The 19,988-nt window shown below is 39.0% G+C and overlaps 1 protein-coding gene and 1 long non-coding RNA gene across 35 annotated transcripts in view; one reads left to right on the top strand and one right to left on the bottom strand.

Annotated features, from left to right (window-relative positions):
• LOC137232539 (uncharacterized) overlaps positions 1-2,691 on the top strand; it is a 37,369-nt gene extending 34,678 nt beyond the window's left edge. The window contains exon 3 of the long non-coding RNA XR_010947069.1: positions 10-2,691. This is a non-coding gene — a long non-coding RNA (uncharacterized lncRNA). The remainder of the gene's footprint in view (positions 1-9) is intronic.
• The window catches only part of PEAK1 (pseudopodium enriched atypical kinase 1), a 295,689-nt gene that overhangs the window by 32,295 nt on the left and 243,406 nt on the right, over positions 1-19,988 (bottom strand). For all 34 annotated transcript variants that reach the window (XM_067754683.1, XM_067754675.1, XM_067754731.1 and 31 more), the window contains one exon: positions 7,670-7,860. In XM_067754683.1, the coding sequence (XP_067610784.1) occupies positions 7,670-7,860 (191 nt within the window). The remainder of the gene's footprint in view (positions 1-7,669; positions 7,861-19,988) is intronic.

Genomic DNA, 19,988 nt, shown 5'->3' with positions numbered 1-19,988 from the left:
TTTTCCCAGGGCTCATGACAAGTAACACAGATGAGAACGGGAAGGGAGAGGACAACAGAAGAGATGATCATCACCAAACTGGGAAAGATGCACTGGAGTTTATAAATATAGATGCCACATAGCACACTGTGCACCAGCCTTGTCAAATAAGTAGGCCTCTCCTTGGCTGCCCCCAGCACTCACTGTATCACCCCCTGGCAGTGGGCATCAGCAACTTAGGAGGAAGGGTCTTAATCTATCTGGGCATTATTACTGTGCTAGGTCCCACCACAGTTAAATGTAAGCACCAGCTGGCAAACCACAGGGGACATCAACTTCATGCCAAATGATAAAACGAAGCTTTAAGACCACTTCAGGCTCAGGCTTAGCCTCAAATAAAGAGATACGTGGACCAATTTAAAGAATGTCAGTGGTGTAGCAGCTGACAGACTCAATTTTTAAAGATCTCATTAATGAGAACCTCTCCAAGAACAGAGATTATTTATTTGGGGGTATGTTATCTATGTAATTTGAATATTGCACTCTGCCAACAAATTCCAGTACATGGGAAACTATTTTTAAATGTGAATGAAGATAACTTAAAAGATAGGAACACAGTCTATAGTTTCTTTTTAAATAGAGATAATTACATTTTTAGGAAGTACAACAAATGCACAAACAAATGTTCAGAGCTGTCACTCTCACTTTTTTAAAAAACATCCAGATAATCTAAAAATGTGCAATTCTTTCATCTTTGGTTCAAATAGTTAACTTTGCATTGTGTGGCACAGAACTGTTATTCCTCAATAATTATTTGTTGAGTAAATGAATGAATGATATACTTTTCAGAATGATTTTTTTTAAAGCTGCCATTTATGATGACATTACTCCATAATTACAACCATCAAGGCTGGCAATGTAATGACATTCCTTTAAGTTTATCTATTCTTTAAAATTTAACACCGATGGTCAATACATTGCCAAAGGAAGTTCTGGAGATAGAAGACTTTCAGGTGTTTTCTTTCAGTGTTTGAACAGTGCAGCCTTGAGGAGATGCTCTAGGTAAGTAAGATGAGAAATGTGGACAGTTTCACGTGGAAAGGAAACTGAAGTATGGCTTACATAATTCCTTAATTAGGAACCCCCTGATTAAGTCTCATTTTAGAAAAAAAGCCAGTTGATAAATGGAACACACAAACTAGGACTTGAAATTTTCCTGTATGAACTTTCCTCAGGAGAGCTCAGTTTCCCTAACCGGAAACTTACATAGTCAAATGCTAAGTCATTTTTGGCACATTCATCCAAACATGTTCTCAGCACCTTCTGTGTGTTTTAGATAACGTGCTAGGTTGTAGGCACAAAGAAAGAGGAACAAGCCAAAATTCTGTCCAGTAAAGGGAGACTAGATAGATCTTTCTAAAAAGTAACGTCTAGAGTACTCGGTTAAAAAGTGAGTGAAGGAGAGCTGAAGTCACCAACCAATTTCCAACAGAGTAGAAGTCATTACAAGATCCTGATTTCAGCAGGCTGATAAAGTGGTCAGGTGTGCCACATAAAAATCTAGCCATATTCTAGATATTTTGAGACAGACATAAGAAACGTGGGGAAATGCTGAAGGTCTGATTAAAAAAACTTTCTATCACTTCTTTAGGAAATCATTTTGGTGGCAGATACCCTGCTAAATTCAGTTTCGGGTGTATTAAAGTGCTATAGATCAGAGTTTGTTCAGTGATCATCACATATCACCATCACCCAGAGGAAAACCATCACTCTATAAGGGGCAACCTTCCTAAGCAGTTGTCAAGCGCATAAAAACCAATAATGATTTTTGTGCCCACAGAAAACAATACAAATCCCCCAAATAAGCAAGTCTTTAAAGCAGTGCTGTCCAACAGAACTTTCTGTGATGACAGAAATGTTCTGTATCTCTGCATGTTGAATACAGTAGCTATTAGCCACATGTGGCTACTGAGCGCTTGAAATGTTGCTAGTCAGACTGAAGAACTGAATTTTTATTTACATTTCAATGAATTTAAATTTAAATAGCCAGATGTGGCTAGTGGCTACCATACTGTATACTGTAGCTCTAAAATCTATAATTAATTCTGTTATAAACAAAATAAAGTTTGCTTTACTTATGTTAAGGACAAGAAAAAAGGCAGCTGAATTAACCCTGGAGAGGGATCTCTAAGGTGAAAAACAAACGGATGGTTCGCATAAGTCGGTAGCTTTTCGTGGGAATGGCTGAATCACAACAGCTCTTGTTATACCATAGCAGAGAAAGGAAGCTGTCTCAAAGGTAGAGGTCTAACGGGAGATTCTGACATACGGTAATCAAGGCCTATTCCAATCCAGTTTTTTTTTTTTTTTTTTGACTTATTAGTTTTCAGAACTATCTAAGAAATGTGGGAACTACAAAACAAATGCAAACCATGTCCCTTTGTTTCGCTATAACTAGCAGACCTTGGGGGACTGGGTCTGTCGCAGTACTTCGCTGTTATTTGTTATGTCTCCTCTGGTCCCTGTTGGCCACCTTGGTGTCCTGTCTCCTCTATCATGTTTCACTCTCTCAGTCATCAGTTGTATAGGCAGTCCACAACTTTTTGGACTTGGATTTTGTTGCTCTGCTTATTCAACATTTCTAATAAACATTCAAAATTATTTCTGCTTTATGCTACATTTTCTGGCTAGCACATCAAACATATTGAAAAAAGAAAGCAACAGTATATTTTGGTGTAGAAATAAAGGAACTTCACAATTATTAAGCACTTCTATGTATCAAGTACTTCCTTTGCCATCAGCCCTACAAAGCAGATGCTACTATTCCCTCATGTCAGATGAGGAAACTGAAGCTCAGAGATGGTAAATAACTGACCCACAATCATGTAGGTGGGCAGTGATACAGCTGTCGTATAAACCTAAACTTGTCTGATCCCCCAAACCTACGTTTTTTTCCTACTATATAACACTGCTTCCTAAGCCCACTTCACAATGCAATTTTCAGAAATAAATTCCACAGCAAAAATTATGGTAACCCTTAACTTCCCTCCTTCAGTTTCTTCTATCAGTCCATCCGCCCTCTGACTCATTTTTTTAAAAAACGAAGAAGAATTTAGGAAAGAAAATGAAAAAGAAATATGTAACTATACACCTAGACATAAATGAGTATATCCTAGAGATAGAAGACTTTACAACTAAAAATAGAAAAGTATACTGTTAGAGATAGAAGACTTTACACCTATAGATAGAGCAGTATACGCCTAGACATAGAAGACTTTACACCTACAGATAGAAAATTATACTTCTAGAGATAGAACACTATACAGCTAGAGACAAAAGAGTGTACTCCTAGAGATAGAAGACATTATACCTAGAGACAGAAGATTATACTTCTAGAGACAGAAGACTATACACCAAGATAGAAGAGTATACTCGTAGACATAGAAGAATTTACACCTAGAAATAGAAAAGTATACTCCTAGACATAGAAGACTTTACATCTAAAGATAGAACTGTATACTCCTAGACATAGAAGACTTTACACGTAGAGATAGAAGAGTATACTTCTAGAGATAGAGGACTATACACACACACACACACAAAAATAAAATAAAAAATAATAAAAAAAATAAAAAAAGAAGAAATTAGGAAAGAAAATGAAATATGTAACATGTGTTTGTGGAATGGTTCTAGAATATTTAAAAGGATCTGAAGCTATTATATTAGGTTTTGTTTCCTTTTGGTCTTAAAACACATTTTTTTTTTTTAAAGCTACCAGGTCATTAAATTATAAGAAATTACTCCAAGGGATAGTTTAAAACTTCATGCAAATGATTTATTGAAAATATTAAAAAAGGTAAGTTCCAAATGCCACCTGAAATACTTGTTCCATTAGGAAAAATAACAACAACAAAACAAAAAATAACACCTATCAGTTTGTAGAACTGATGGAGCCAATCCTATCTATTATTCAGTTATTATTTTACTCACATAGTAAAACCTTTCCAAAGAAGCAACTAACCATGTATCATATCCTATGGAGTCAAGTTATCACCACTTAAGCACTTAAGGAAAGTTAGGCAACATTTTATGAGTATCACATACTTTTAAAAGTAAAGCAACAGGTAGAAAGAAAGCTATTTTTCTGATGGGGCATCTGTAACTTGGTATTTTTGTACTCTATCATAATCTTTTTAAAAAAAAAGTCTTAAATTTTGTGTCTCAAAGTAGATGACTTAAAAAAAAAGGGGGAGACAGCTGCAGCCCTTCAGTATCTTCTAAGAATTTAGTGGTTGCAATCATTATAGTCTAGTAATATAGACCAACTGGGTTCCAATCTTGGTTCAGTTCTTACAGGTTCTGTGACTCTGGGCACGGCACTCTGATGTACTTTCCTCATCTGAAAAATGGGGATAATAATTCCTAAGGTTGTTGTGAGGATTAAATGAGTTAATATGTAAGGCACTTAGCGTATTCTTGAAAGCAATGCTCTATTTTTTTCTAACAATCTACATAACTGGGACGATAATAAGATAAAACAGTTAACTTTAACTGATGTGGGCAAATGGATATTTTTAAAGAAAAGATGCCATAAGATAACATACAATCAGTAAAAATTTGTATATATTTTACTGAGGATGTCATGAAAGAAATTTCAGTGCAGTAAGAATGTCTGAAATATAATTCCTGATATATATGCTATCTGAGGACATATACTAAATAAAAAAAAATAAAATTTTCATCTCATAATATGTCTCATAAAATGTAAAAGAATGGAAAAAGTTCAATAAACCACTTGACTATAAAATCTATTCCAACTGGAAAATGGTATCCAAGATGGTTGCTTGGGTAAACTGCAAGGGTTTACTCTCCCCTACCCACAAATCACAGAAGGCTTCAGGAACTTAGAATGGAAGTCTTCTCCTTATGGAATGTATTTTCAACTGCATGTGGGTTGTTATGATTGAGTTTCCCAAAAGGACATAGTAGAGGGCTTCCCTGGTGGCGCAGTGGTTGGGGGTCCGCCTGCCGATGCAGGGGACGTGGGTTCATGCCCCGGTCCGGGAGGATCCCGCGTGCCGCGGAGCCGCTGGGCCCGTGAGCCGTGGCCGCTGAGCCTGCGCTCCGCGGCGCAGTGGTGAGGGGCCCGCGTACCGCAAAAAAAAAAAAAAAAAGGACATAGTAGAGCATTTCTCCAATAGTTTTACCTAACCTTTTGGTCCTCTTAAGGATGCCCTTATTTCCAAGTACACTAGCTGATCATAGAATGATTTAGCCTTACAATAACCTGACAGAGGAAAAAGACAAAGAAAGGAGGTGAGACACTAGGTAGAAGAACGCTTTGATATTATATGCCACTGGTTTCCAGACAGATGTGAGAACTGGTCAGTGGTCCATAAGAATCTTACTAGGACTACGCATGTGGCAGTGCAGCTCATGCTACTCATCTCTCTCTTGACTTCATGGGAGAAGAGCACTAAGAAATCCTTGTCCAGCCCCAAGCTTTGCTTTTCAGAAGGAAACTCAGTGACCCTCAAGGGAGAGACAGATCAGAAGTCACTGGGCAGTCAAGGAAGAAGAGTGAAGATGATTTCAAAATTGAATAATCTTTGCATTAATAAGTACATTAGAGATAATTTAGTTCAACCCTCTGTGTAGTGCAGGATTCGCCTTCACAGCATCTCTGAGAGATGATTCCTCAGGCTCTGCCTAAACACCTCCAATAACTGGGATCTTCCCTCCTCAAATCTGCTAGCCCCAAGCCAGAAATCTGGGATATATTATAGATTCTTTTTTTTTTTTAACATCTTTATTGGAGTATAATTGCTTTACAATGGTGTGTTAGTTTCTGCTTTATAACAAAGTAAATCAGTTATACATATACATATGTTCCCATATCTCTTCCCTCTTGCATCTCCCTCCCCCCGACACTCCCTATTATTACAGATTCTTTACATCATTCATATCCAATTAATCACTGAGGTAATTTACCTGTCAAATCTCCCTTAAATCTGTTCACTGTTCCCCTTCCCCACTATCTTAGTTGAGGCCTTTCTTTCTCATCCCTTTATGCGGTTCTGCAATAGTATCCAACTACCAGATTTCCTGCTACCAAATAATTTGCCTCTAATTCATCCTCACAAGGCAGCCTGCAGTGGACGTTCTAAAACACAAATCTTTTTTTAGATTTTCTTTTTTTTGATGTGGACCATATTGAATTTATTACGATATTGCTTCTGTTTTATGTTTTGGTTTTTTGGTCGCGAGGCATGTGGGATCTTAGCTCCCTGACCGGGATCGAACCCACACCCCCTGCATTGGAAGGTGAAGTCTTTTTTTCTTCTTTTAAATAAATTTATTTATTTATTTATGGCTGCATTGGGTCTTGGTTGCTGCTCGCGGGCTTTCTCTAGTTGCAGTGAGCGGGGGCTACTCTTAGTTGTGGTGCCTGGGCTTCTCATTGAGGTGGCTTCTCTTGTTGAGGAGCACGGGCTCTAGACGTGCAGGCTTCGGTAGTTGTGGCTCGTGGGCTCTAGAGCGCAGGCTCAGTAGTTGTGGCGCACCAGCTTAGTTGTTCTGCGGCATGTGGGATCTTCCCGGAACAGGCCTTGAACCCATGTCCCCTGCATTGGCAGGTGGATTCTTAACCACTGTGCCACCAGGGAGGTCCTGGAAGGCGAAGTCTTAACCACTGGACTTCCAGGGAAGTCCCTAAAACACAAATCTAATCATATCATACCTCTGCTTAAAACCCTTTACCCTTTAGTGGTTCACTACCACAAACAGCAAAAAAAATCCAAGGTTTTAGCCTGAAATGCATGATCTTGCCTAACTCTCCAGGGCACACCTCAGCAACACTAAATGGTTGTGTTATCCACACGTACCAAGCCGTTTTGCATCTCCATACTTTTTGCTCATGTGTTGCCTCTTCTTTGCTCATGTTGTTACTCTTCTTTCCCTCTGTCAACCAGCTAAATAAGTTCAGAAATTATCTCCAGGAAGGCATCTTTCTTCCTTCTTAAAAAAATTTTAATTTTATTTAATTAATTATTTGTGTGTGTGTGTGGCTGCATCGTGCGGCATGCGGGATCTTAGTTCCCTGACCAGGGATCGAACCCACACCCCCTGCAGCGGCAGCGCAGAGTCTTAACCACTGGACTGCCAGGGAAGTCCCCTGGAAGGCATCTTTTGACACCCTTCCCTGTGTAATATAAAAATATTCTGTGTGGGGAATTCCCTGGCAGTCCATTGGTTGGGACTCTGCGCTTTCACTGCTGCGGGCCCAGGTTCAATCCCTGGTCGGGGAACTAGGATCCCGCTAGCTGCATGGCATGGCCAAAAAAGCAAAACAAAAAAATTCCATGTGTATTCTCTATCACTGCACTCATCATATTATACTGAAATCATTAACTAGCTCATCTCTTTCCCTCCAGGTGAGTCTCTCAAGGCAGGGACTATGTCAGAATCCTAGCACATGGCACAGGACTCATGGTAACAGGTGTTTAATATATGCCTAGTACAAATTAAATACAGGACTTTTTCTGATGTGAGTTAAAATTTATAACTCCAATTTCCAACTTTTGTCCCATGGAACAATAAAAACCATCTTTCCAGGGAAATAAGCATTAGGCTGGTACTGGTACATAAAAAGACAAACTTTAAATACTCTTTACCTGACATTTGCACTTACCTAAGTTGCTGTATGTTGCACTACAGGGATTCGGGTCCATAGGACCTGAAATGTCTCCCTTTTCCTCTTCCCTTTCCAGTTCAGGCAGCGGCAATGCCGATGTGACTGAAGTACAGCTCCCACCATCTTGCTTCACAACAGTGCTTGGATCCCGAGGAGAAAAATCCTCTGTCACTTCACGGGTCACGTGACTGAAACAAATCAGACCACCATCACACTGGCATTCAAAGGTTTTTGCTAAAATTTAGATTTGTGGAAGGCACATATTGCCATAAATGTAAATAACTGGCCCTATAGTCACAGCAATGGGTCATAAACCCCAACATACTTGTCTGAATATAAGGCAGTCTTTCATGCAGGCAGATACTTCTATCATATATATATTGGGATACTTGATACGTACTTGATTCATACATATTGAGAATTCAGTTTGGTAGAGGAGCTATAGTAGGCTCAGAGGGAAGTTTGAGAATAACAGGTAAGGAGTGGAACTTTTTTTTAGGTAGTAGGGGTAGAGGGAACTGAATGCTTAACTTGTCAAAGAGTAATACACTAAAGTATTTAAGAAAGTATTTAGCATATTTACTACATTTACCATACTATAGTACAGTCATCCCTTGGTATCTGAAGGGGGCCGGTTCTAGGACCACCCACAGGATACCAAAATCCACAGATGCTCAAGTCCCTTATATAAAATGGCATTTGCATATAACCTACACACATCCTCCCATATACTTTAAATCATCTCTAGATTACTTATAATACCCAATACAATGTAAATGCTATGTAAGCAGTTGCCGGTGCACTGCGAATTCAATTTTTGCTTTTTGGAACTTTCTGGAATTTCTTTTCCCCTAATATTTTTATTTATTTTTTTTTTCTTTTTTTTCTTTTTTTTTTTTTTTTTTGCGGTACGCGGGCCTCTCACTGTTGGGGCCTCTCCCTTGCGGAGCACAATCTCCGGACACGCAGGCTCATGGGCCATGGCTCATGGACCCAGCTGCTCCGCGGCATGTGGGATCTTCCCGGACCGGGGCACGAACCAGTGTCCCCTGCATCGGCAGGCAGACTCTCAACCACTGCGCCACCGGGGAAGCCCCCCTAATATTTTTAATCCATGGTTGGTTGAATCTGCAGATGTGGAACTCGCAAATAAAAAGGGTGAACTGTGCTATAATACTATAATAAATATGAAATACTTTACAGTATTTACTTTATTTAGTATATAATATTTACTACACACTAAAGTATTTACGAAACTATTTAGTAAAGGATCAGGAGTAAAGTTGAGATTTAAAAAAGGAAGTAAAGCAATTATTTTAGGTAAACTGAGGCCTGGAAGCCTTGTTGCTAGGAGCACAGTGAAGCATCAACCTTTTGCCTGTATGCATGCAGCAGGCAAGGCAAATGGAAAAGAAAGTTCCAACCTCTAGTTAATCTCATCTATTAAAATGAATCTGAAGCATCCCACTGGCCACATACCAGAGGATGGTCATCCATAGTGCTTTGTGTTTCCCGATCTTGTTTCACTGCTGCCTGCTCATTTGCTTATAGCTATCTCTTCCAGTCTTCCCCACATCCCACTCTGCCTGAACTTCCAATTCTGTTGCTATAGAGTACAAGGGGGTGTAATGATTATTAAATGTTGGTGGAGAAAACCGGCCTAGTTAGAAAATCTCATTGGGCTGGTTCAATGAAACAAATCCAAAATCAAGCACCTTTAATGGTTTCTGGGTCTACTAAAAGTATTCCTAGACTGTCACACACTCACCAGCTAGCTCTTCTTCCTGTTTTTTTTTTGTTTTGTTTTAATGGGCAAAGAGGAAGAATGAAAGGAAACATCTTATATACTGTGACATGTTATTTCTGGATTTTCAAATGGCAGTGAGTCATGGTGACATTTACAAGTTTCTTTAAAAGAGGTACTTTGTTTGATCATGTGTCAGCAGAACATATATCACCTGTGGATTTGAGGGAGTAGATCTGAAGGAGGAGTACTTTCTTATCAATTTTTCATTATGGAAATTATGCATGTGCCAGAACAGAAAAATAAGCCTTGAAGTCTGCTGGATACACAACTTCAAAAATATTCTTTCAAAGCTGGCAGAGCCAGAGGTCTCTCTATACTGAGAGTAAGCAATGAGTGGGAGGTACCATTATGGAATCTGGCTCTTGGGGATAGGGTGAGGTGGGAAGGGATCAGTTCACTAGCAGTCAGCAGGGTGGTTTATGTAAAGGAGGCCTCACATGCTAAAGCATGCTGACTCTTCTTAATGGGCCGCCTTAGGTTATCAACCCAAAACAAAGCTAGTTTCTCATAATATGGAGCATCATAAATTCAAGGTAACAAGGGGCTCTACTTCCACGCGTTAGCGAAGAAAGCAAAGTGACACTTCTGAGACCCTCTTAGACGCCACTTAGTGTCACTGAGAAGTTATCAACGTGCTTCAGGAGAGGGAAAATGATCTTTGCTGGGCAAAAGTTAATTTAAGCCATTTTAAATTTCAAAGCAATAAATATAGTGATTAAAAAACATCATCCCCCTTTGACAGGAAAAACATTAAACCTCCAGACGCTCTCTTCTTATTCTCGAGTCAACTTGAGAGGTTTCTAAAAAGGTGTTTTTAGGCTCCTAATCTCTGCAGCCTTGCTCTTGCCTTTTCTCTTACTTCCCCCAATCTCATCGTTATTACTAAAAGGAAGTTCTCTTTTCCATTTGTCAAAAATGATTGGTGAAGGCGGGTTCAGAAACCATGACTCCACCCTTGCTTGTCTGTTTTCCTCCCAGGGAATGGGCTATTTATATTAAGCCTATTGTAAAAACTACAAGAAAGAGTTGCTGCTATTAACCAGTGAGGAATTAATTCCCTGGGCCTGTTCCCACATACATGAAACATAGCTCTGTACTCTTAAGGGGTTCTCAAAACAAAATATGGATGCTAAAAAGCAAGAAATATTAAAGACTCACCCACTGTACTCACTCATACAATTCCCCATTAAAGGAAATTCTACAGGGCCTTCTTCAGTCTGTTAATCATGTTCTGAAGCTCTGATGAACCATAGCTCCCACTGAGTTCCGGAGGACTACAAGTCGGGCAAGATATAAGAGGCTCGAATCCTGCACCTTAATATAACCCACTGCACCTTGACCTTTACCTGAGGGGTTTGGTCTGGGAAATGAGCCAAATTACCTTTGGGAAACTAAGCAAAGTGAAAGCTAGTTTTATTAACTCTTTGAGGACCAGGGGCACAACCTATATTCTCTACAAAGGTCAGTTTTCACAAGCACATTTTAAATAAGTGCACTGGTATATTAAATCACCAGTTAAAACAATTGTCATCTATGAAGAACTATGCAAAAGAGTTGATGAAAGTTAAATCACATGGATTTGCAAATGGATACTAAGATGTTTAACCTGCATTTACAGTGACAGCAGTGTCTAAAAGGAAGAACTTTAAAAATGCATCAATGATATGTCATGTCGATGCTTGAGGGAAGAAAAGCTCTTTGTATGATTAAAATGGTAAAAGAGAGAGGAAAGGGGAAAGGAAGAGGTTTTGAGAGTTCAAGCTTAGATGTGGTAACATGCTGTGACTAAAAAATGAAAAAGAATCAAGAACAGCATCAGAGAAGGTGATTCAGTCACTATGAATAAACAAATTGTCCAGGAAGAAAAAAGGAAGTAAAATCCTATAATTAATTTATCTTAGGCATATTAATTTTATAAGGGAATATAATTTTTGACCATTGACTTTTTTAATGTTTCATATTTAGATATAAAATCAGAAAACCCTCCCAAATAGTAATATGACGCTTTCCAAATACAGGCTTTATCTCCTAACAAAGTGGTTCACCACTGACCTTTCATTGGGAAATGTTTGATGTAATGGAGAAAACACCAAAACAGGAATCAGAGAAGCCAAATTCTGTTTCCCTATTACTTTGATCTTCTGTACAAACTAGATGACAACATCAGGAGGGAGTTAAAGGAGAAAATGAAATGTCCCCCATTTCGCCCATGAGATAGATGGTTAAAAAAAAAATTCTTTAAAATGAAATTACAAGAAATCTACTAGGATTTCTAATACAATATATCTTAGCACATGTCTTGAAGTAGCAAATAATGATGAAGGTAATGATTTTTTTCAGGATAAGTACAAGTTGATATTCATTATTATAAAACAGAACTGTTAACTGATAAATGGCCCACAGAGAGGAAGTTATGGCTTTTCTATTCCTGCTATTTAAATTCATGTTGAAACAATCCCTAGTTCTGTAATGCAATGTAGGATATCTGTAGTAACTATGGCATTGACATCTAGGTCCTTGATCATCAGGCTGGGTCAAACCCTGACTTTGTCTCTCTTTTCCTGACCCTCAGCATTTGTTCTACTTTCAGAATGGGAGATAGCACGCATTTCTTTTTACCTCAAACTCTTTGACCAATGTTTCATTAATGACCAGTTTTTAATTGAGATTTGGTAATGCCTGACCTGACACAAAAAAAATCACGTCACTATCTCCACAAAGACACATCTCATTTTCTGAACATGGAGGATGAACTTAAGGTATTCAAAGGAAATGGTAACATTGTTACAGATTTGTCTGTAATACAAATGAAGCCCTTGGTAAGTTTATATCTCAACAGTCTGCAATAGTCATACATAATTCAAAGCCGCAGAAGCAATCTGCGGGAAGCTCACTTGGCTTACCCAGGTAGTAGGATTAATCATTACACCATCAAATGAAATAATCCTTTTTTTTTCCCCCTGGCAAATTCATTCAAGACAGATTTTGGTAGAAATTCTGTTAATGTCTGAGTATACTTTTTAAAAAGGCAAATCAAATGCCACATTAGAAAGGATTAAAGGCCTTTATGTATCCAAGTATTTCCACAATTTCAGTTCAACTTTTTCTTCAAATTCAACCACCTTCATTCAGCTTCAGAAGGGACAGTAAATGAAATCAGGCTTCTATAGAGACCATCTGCCTCTTGGGGCAAATGGTATCCTAAATTCTCATTTGCCAGCTCTCTTCAGCAGCTGCATCTGTCTTTAGTTGTCCAGGTCAGCCAATAAGCAAATGCGTGATTTTTAAAACCTCCTTTTACCCCTAAAGATCAGATCAAAGCAATCAGAAACAGCATTTCATGGTTTTATTACTGGTTTCCAAAGCTGCTTATTTCTGGAGTTGCTGGGGATGATGGACCTTTGCAGAAACGGGATGTGAATCAACACGAGGAGGAAAGATCAAAGTTATCGAATCCCACACTGTTTATTTACTGAAAGGGGGAAAAACTCCATTTCCTTCTGTCTCCCTACCTCTAGGACCTCCCACCAATATGACATTTCTTAATCCTATCTTAGTTTCCAGGTCATCTACTTGATTTCGCTACACTTTCCAATTACTGGCATTCTCAGGTAGAAAAGTGTTGTGTCCATTGATCACTATCTTAGTGTCTCCAATTTTCCACTAAGCCTTCTGTCGTCTTTAACTGAAAACTTCAAACTTCTTATCCTGGACTGAGATTAACCTTTAACTGAGATCTGATGAGTTCTTGCTAATACGTCTAACATAGTCTGGTCAGACAAAGGTAGCTCTTCCTGGTGTGAATGAAGTGGCTAGGTCTTGGGATAGGGAAGACTGGCAGCCATGTGCAAGGTCTTGAATAGACTAATTTCCAGACACTGCACAGTTTCAATTTTTTTTTCTTTAACAAATGTGTTTTTTTTTCTTTAACAAATTTTTTCTTTAGCAAATTACAAGTGTCTTCAAGGCACTAGACTGCAAGACAGCAAAGTAGATAAAAACACAGGCCACTGTAAATCACTGTCACCTTCATAATACTAAGAAAAATTACAGTTTTAAAATCCTATGAAATAAAAATTCAGAATGGCATCTGTACAAATTAACAGAAAAGATAAATTAATCTTGGAAAAGAGCAACAAAATAGGGCTGCTTTTCTCAGTAACAGAGGTGTGGAAGGAGATTCTCAGCGTCACCATTTGGCCTTAGCTCACTTCTAAAGAATGGGGTCAGATATTGATGTTTACTTCCTGGAAAGGCAAGTATGAGAAGAAACTATCAACAGGCCTCTCTAACAGGACTAACCTAAGGACGATATGGAACAGTCATTTTCGGGTCCTGGACTTTTCCCGCATGCCCAGAAGCTCTGGAGAAGTGAGTCACTGCACCTTTCCCCAATGTCCTCTTATCTCCCTCAACTGCCCGTTTGCCCTTTGAGTCGGGGAAGCGAGATGATTATGTATACTAAACTCTCCAGAACATGGCACGCTCGCTGAAGGAATGGATATAGGGAGGGAACAGGAACAAACACTGCTCAGAACCTATTCCTACTCTACGCTGCACAAGCTGCACGCTATTCTGTTTAACTCACAAAAACACCTCAAGAGGTAAAGGCGATTATTCTCACTTTACAGATGGGGAAACCAAGACTGAAAAAAGTGAAATGAATTGTCTAAGGTTATGTGTGTACTTAGGTGACAGAGTCAGGATCTGAATTCAATACTGTGCAACTCTAACATCCGTATTCTTTCCACCACACTGATACCATTAGGTAAGCCTGGTGCATTGTAAAGATTCAAGAATAAATGCTTGATTATGAAGATGAAGAAGTAAAAGTGTTTTGAAAAGAAAAAAGCTATTATTGAAATGTGGGGTATTAATGATTACAGATGGATTCTTTTGAAAAATTCTAAACAAAGTCATTGTTTACATTGCAAAAGGATTTCTTTACATGGGAACTGCTCTGGTATAGAAAGACTGTGTTTATAGATGTTTGGCTTCCTAATAATAATCACCACCACTACCTCCACATCTGCTGACTGCTAGGTACTGTGTGCTTAAATATATATCTCCTAACAATAATACTCTGAGTAAGGGTTGTTATTCCCATAATAGCAAATGATAATAGTAGCCAAAACTTACACAGTGCTTATTATGTCCCTGTTCTAAGCCATGTCTCTCAACAGTGGCACTACTGACATTTTGGACCAGATAATTGTCGTGGAGGGCCTTCCTGTGCGTAGTAGAATCACACTAACATCTCTTACCTTCTATCCAATAGGTGTTGGAATTACTCTCTGCTTCCCCAGTTGTGACAACCAAATAGTCTCCAGACATTGCCAAATATACCCTAGGGGTATAAAAATCCCTTCCCCTCCCCTCCTGTTTAACACTTAACATTAATTCTTTTAAGTCATACAAGGTTATTATCTCTGTTTTACAAATGAAGAAATATTAAGCCCAGAGTGGTTAAGTTATTTGCCTCAGGTAACACAGCTAATACCTGGTGGAGCTGAGATTCAAACCCAGCACTTCAGCTCTAGTCTGTGCTCTAAACAGATACATTATTCTGTCTCTCAGTTTATAGATGAGGAAACTAAGAAGCAGAGCTCAAGAAACTTGTCCCAGATGACACAGCTAATAAGTGGTGAAAGCAGGATTCAAATCCAGTTCTGAGTGACTTCAAAGCCTATGTTCTAATATATTATGCCAATTGTTATCAGACTTTAACATGTCTAAGAGTTACCTTGTTAAAGATGCAGATTTGCGGCCCTCACCCCCAGGGGTTGATTCTACAGCTCTGTGGTATGATCCAGGGATCTGCATTTATATAAACACCCCAGGTGATTCTGATGCAGTTGTTCCTAGGGCCACAATTTGAGAAACTATTTTTTACTGCCTCTCTCTCTGCAGAGAGAAGAGGGAAATTAAGTATAAAAGGAGTAAAGTATAAGAAGTGAGGAAGAAAATTTTAAGTGAAGGAGCATCATTGCTCAGAAGCAATATGGCTGAACAGGGGAAATAAAATAATTTAAGTAGTCACAGGTAAGAGATTCATAATGTGCTATTAAAAAAGGGAGGGAGTGCTTTGGGACCAATCCTTACCTTCTGAGGTTTATTCTTAGAATACAATTATACAAACTTACAAAATGTTAGGAAATGAGGATATGGCCTAGTATGACATTTATGATTTTTATTAGAAGGCCTGGCTGGATGAAGACCACTCTGAAAATAGGAAATGGCAACTGTGACACCAGCAATAAGTCTTCCAACGTGCAGTACTATCCCAGTTCTTTGTATCAACAGAGGACAGAGGTGAACACAAAAGGCAGGCCCCTATGATGAAAAAGCTGCTCCAAGACAGACCACAGCACCGGTACCTTCTACCCACCCTACCAGGGGACTCTTCTTAAAATCTCTCTTTTGTTCTGCTGTTCCTCTGTTCTATATCAGCCATTGATCCTTGTGACCTGTTGAGGTCAGGTCCAGACTACGTGTAGGACTTCAAAGCCCTTCACCATGAGGCTGCAACATATGTTTTTATCTTTATTCCAGACTTTCTGAGACACAATCCTTCAGCTCCAGACAATGTATTTACATAACTCCCTGTCCCTTGGACACACCATATTCTACATTTCTGCTGTACCTACTTTCCCTTCCTAGAGTTGCCTCCCTTCTTCTTTCCATCTATTCCAAACTCAGCCAGTCATTAAAGACTATTCAGATCTCACATTACCCATGATGTCTTACTGTCCATGGGGAATCTTCCTTCTCTGAACACCCATGGCAGATGTTATAGACTGTTTGTGTCCCCTTCAGATTCATATGTGGAAACTCTAACCCCCAGTGTGGCTGTAGTTGGAGATGGGGCCTCTAAGGAAATAATATTAAATGAGGTCATAAGGATGGGGCCCTGTCAGACAGGATTTGTGTCCTTTTAAGAAAAGGCACCAGAGAGCGTGGTTTCTCTCTCTGTACACATTATGGAGGAAAGTGAGGACATAATGAGAAAGTGGCCATCGAGTCAGAAAGAGAGCCCTCACCAGAAACCAAATCAGCTGGAAACTTAATCTTGGACTTTTGGCCTCCAGACTGTGAGAAAATAAATTTCTGCTGTTTAAGCCATATGTCTGTGGTATTTTGTTATGGAGCCCAAGCTAAGGCAGCAGGGACTGAGGATCACAGAAAGCACTCAGTAAATGGGTGTTGAATAAATCAAATCAGGTGGGATCTGGGCAGCAAGGCACTAGAAAGTAGCACCAGGATCTGTATCTACATTCCTCCCAGCAAAATTTCTGCCTATATCACGATGGAGAATGGAATAGGGACAGGTTCCAATGTGGAGCATCCAAAGAGGGGTTCCTCTCGCCAACTAGGAAGTCAGAGGAACAGAACATCTTCTCTGATGCAGAGTGGAGCTTCATGTGCCAGCAGCACAGAAAGGCCAACGGCTGATTCTTGAGGCTGTTTCACTCTATGATAACTAGGAGTTGGTGTGGGGAGCGGATCAGTGTGCACTGCTATCATCACTTTGCTCTTTTCAGGCAAGCCTTTCTCCCTGCTATTAACAAATCACCATTATAGAGGTACCATATGAGGATAAACTGCTTGTCCTGGGTTAAACCTTTAAATATCACCTGATGACTCTAATCAATATTCTATTGCAGTTATATTAAATAATCACTGACTGAAACTGTGGCCTAGAGGTTTGAATAAAGGCCTAGAAATTAGAAACTCAAATTTAATCCCAGCTCTGCCACCGATGCTACTCTGTCCATGTCTCCCATTATTCATCTATAAAATGGGTGTAGCGACATTTACAGGAGTATGTATTAACTAGGAATTTCACATAAAGTGCTTCGAAGAGAGTGAACAACTGTGCCAATGTTGAGTACTTTAAGAGTGCTCGACAGGTCAATGAATCAGTATGCATCACTGTGGCCCTTAGTGGTCACAGACATGCCTTCTTGAACTTAGGCTGCCTTTATAAAAGACATGGTAGATACCAACAGACTCAATGACCACCAAAAGAGTGCAACAAAAATTACTAACAGGCCAAACATCTCTAAAGTCAGAGTCTGGCTCTGACACCTACTTGCAGAGTGGCCCTGGGACTGTCGATGAGCCTCTCTGTTTCTCAATTTCCTATAATAGGAAGAATGCACCGTCAGAGATACTGGGACAACTGAGGTAACGTGAATGAAAATTACAAATTATATAATAAGATACAGGTATTTAATTTCAGATTCATTAGGTGAACAAAGAAACAAAACGGACCAAATAAGTAGAGGAATTCTCAGTTTGATTCTTTACTTTGTAATACATTCATTATGAGACTCTAAACAAGTCAGTTTACTTCTCTGGATTTTTAATCACCTCCCCAAAGAGAAAGGAACATAAAGCTATCTGAAGACCACCCCATAACCATTCTGCATCATTTTGTGATTACAATAAAGTGAGGTATTTATCAGTTTTCTCTAAAAGAGGATTATTTAAAAATTCAATAGTAAGGACTTTATGAACTCATCTAAGCTTTAGGAACAATATGTCAGCAAACGTAGATGTGCTGATAGTCTAGAAGTTTCTTTAGAGCAAAGAACATATGATCAGAAGAACGAGCTGCTACTTTCAGCTTCTGTCTCCAATTTTTTTCTTTATGAGAAATAGGAATTTGATCTTCAAGGCCAGTTTGGTCTGAAAAGATGACTTTGATAGGTTGTCTTAGCAAAGAGTAGAGATAATACAAATTAAGATATAACTGGAGCACATCTGAAACTAATATAACATTGTAAATCAACTATACTTCAATTAAAAAAAGTGTTCTTAAAAAATTTTTTTAAAAAAGATTGTACATACCAAAAAAAAAAAAAAAAAGATGTATAACTGGAGCATAAACATAAAAAAAAAAAATTCTAGCTGAACTTTCCAGAGAGAAGAACATCACATTGTACCATAATCTAAGAAGTATTTGGACTTTCTTTTCCCATACTCTGTGTGCATACACACATGTATATAAAGAGACTCAGACTCTGGTTATTTTAGTGAGTAGCAAACCTGACTAGTGTTTGACCAGAATGGCTACAGGCCACTAGCATGCCTGATGACTACAGACAAATCAGATATTATAACTTAGTCCAGGGGTCAGCAAACTTTTCTATGAAGAGTCAGATAGTAAATATTTTAGGCTTTACAGGCCATATGGTGTCTATTGCAACTATTCAACCCTGCTGTTATGGTGCAAAAGCAGCTGTAGATAACATGTAAAAAAAAAATGAGTGTGGCTGTTTTCTGGTAAAACTTCATTTATAGAAACAGGTGAAAGGTCAGATTTGGCCCACAGGTCACAGTTTGCCAATTCCTGGTCTATACCCCTGAACCTTGGAGTGGATTAGAGGGACTCTGAGGATTGACTCCTGGATTATTTAGGAATATAGCTGAGTTCTAAGGACGCTAAGAAGATCAAAATGGTCTTGGAAGGGTATAAGAAGGCTTATACAGATGACTAGCATTCCTAAGGGAGCAAAGGTGTGCCAAATCTAATCTGCGTGTCCAGAAGAGAAGTTGGCTGAGGTTTGGACAGCAGTGTAAGGCATGGCTGGATTCCTGAAATGGTTCTGGGAGTCCTAAAGAAACTGGACTTATATGGTATCCAGGATGGATACATGGTAGGGGTCTTTGCTAATTAGGAACATGATGTTCAGGGATGGTGGAGCTAGAAAGGTTAGTCAAAGGTCAAGAGGCCATTCAGGGGGCAAATGATATCCTTAACTTCGGCTGAGAGTGTTATAGTTATTTTAGGCGAGTTACAGTGATTTTCTTAGTTATTGACTATTTTTCTAATTGATTAGAAAGAAAATTTTTGAGCTAAAATTTTTTTGTTTTTCTTTTATGGGCTGTGCTGTGCAGCATGCGGGATCTTAGTTCCTGACCAGGGATTGAACCCGTGCCCCCTGCAGGGGAAGCATGGAGTCTTAACCCTTAGTTAGACATGGAGTCTTAGTCTCTTGAGCTAAATTTTTAAGTACATGTATGTGACTGGCAATAGATATTGCCTACCAATTATGAAATAAATACGATTTTAGTCAATAATCAAGAATTTACCACCAGTTTACTGAAAAGACTACTAAAAGGGTATATACTTTGGGAAGAAGTAAATTGAATCCAGAAGGGAAGAATGAAATAAAGATGGAATAGTTTTAAAAAAAGTGATAAACATGTGATTAAATCTAAAATTAAAAAAGATGATGCAATGTGATGGGGAGTGACTGAGAGTGGGGGGAGTTTCCTATGATTGGGTAGCCAGTGAAGAATCTTCTGAGGGAGTGACATTTAAATCGAGAGCTGAATGACAAGGAGCCAGCCATGCAAAGATCTGAAAGAAGCATACCAAACAGAGTGAACAGCTGATATAAAGGGATTAGGCCTGGCACTTTGAAGAACAGAAAGAAAACTCCTATTGTGAGAAGTTTATGAGCAAGGTGGTGAGCAGGAGACAGGTTATATTGGTAGTTA

The sequence above is a fragment of the Pseudorca crassidens genome, chromosome 1 (assembly GCF_039906515.1).
Source record: "Pseudorca crassidens isolate mPseCra1 chromosome 1, mPseCra1.hap1, whole genome shotgun sequence".
In the NCBI taxonomy this organism is placed as follows: domain Eukaryota; kingdom Metazoa; phylum Chordata; class Mammalia; order Artiodactyla; family Delphinidae; genus Pseudorca; species Pseudorca crassidens.
Note: the sequence above shows the minus strand (reverse complement) of the source record. Positions and strands in the feature narration are given on the sequence as shown.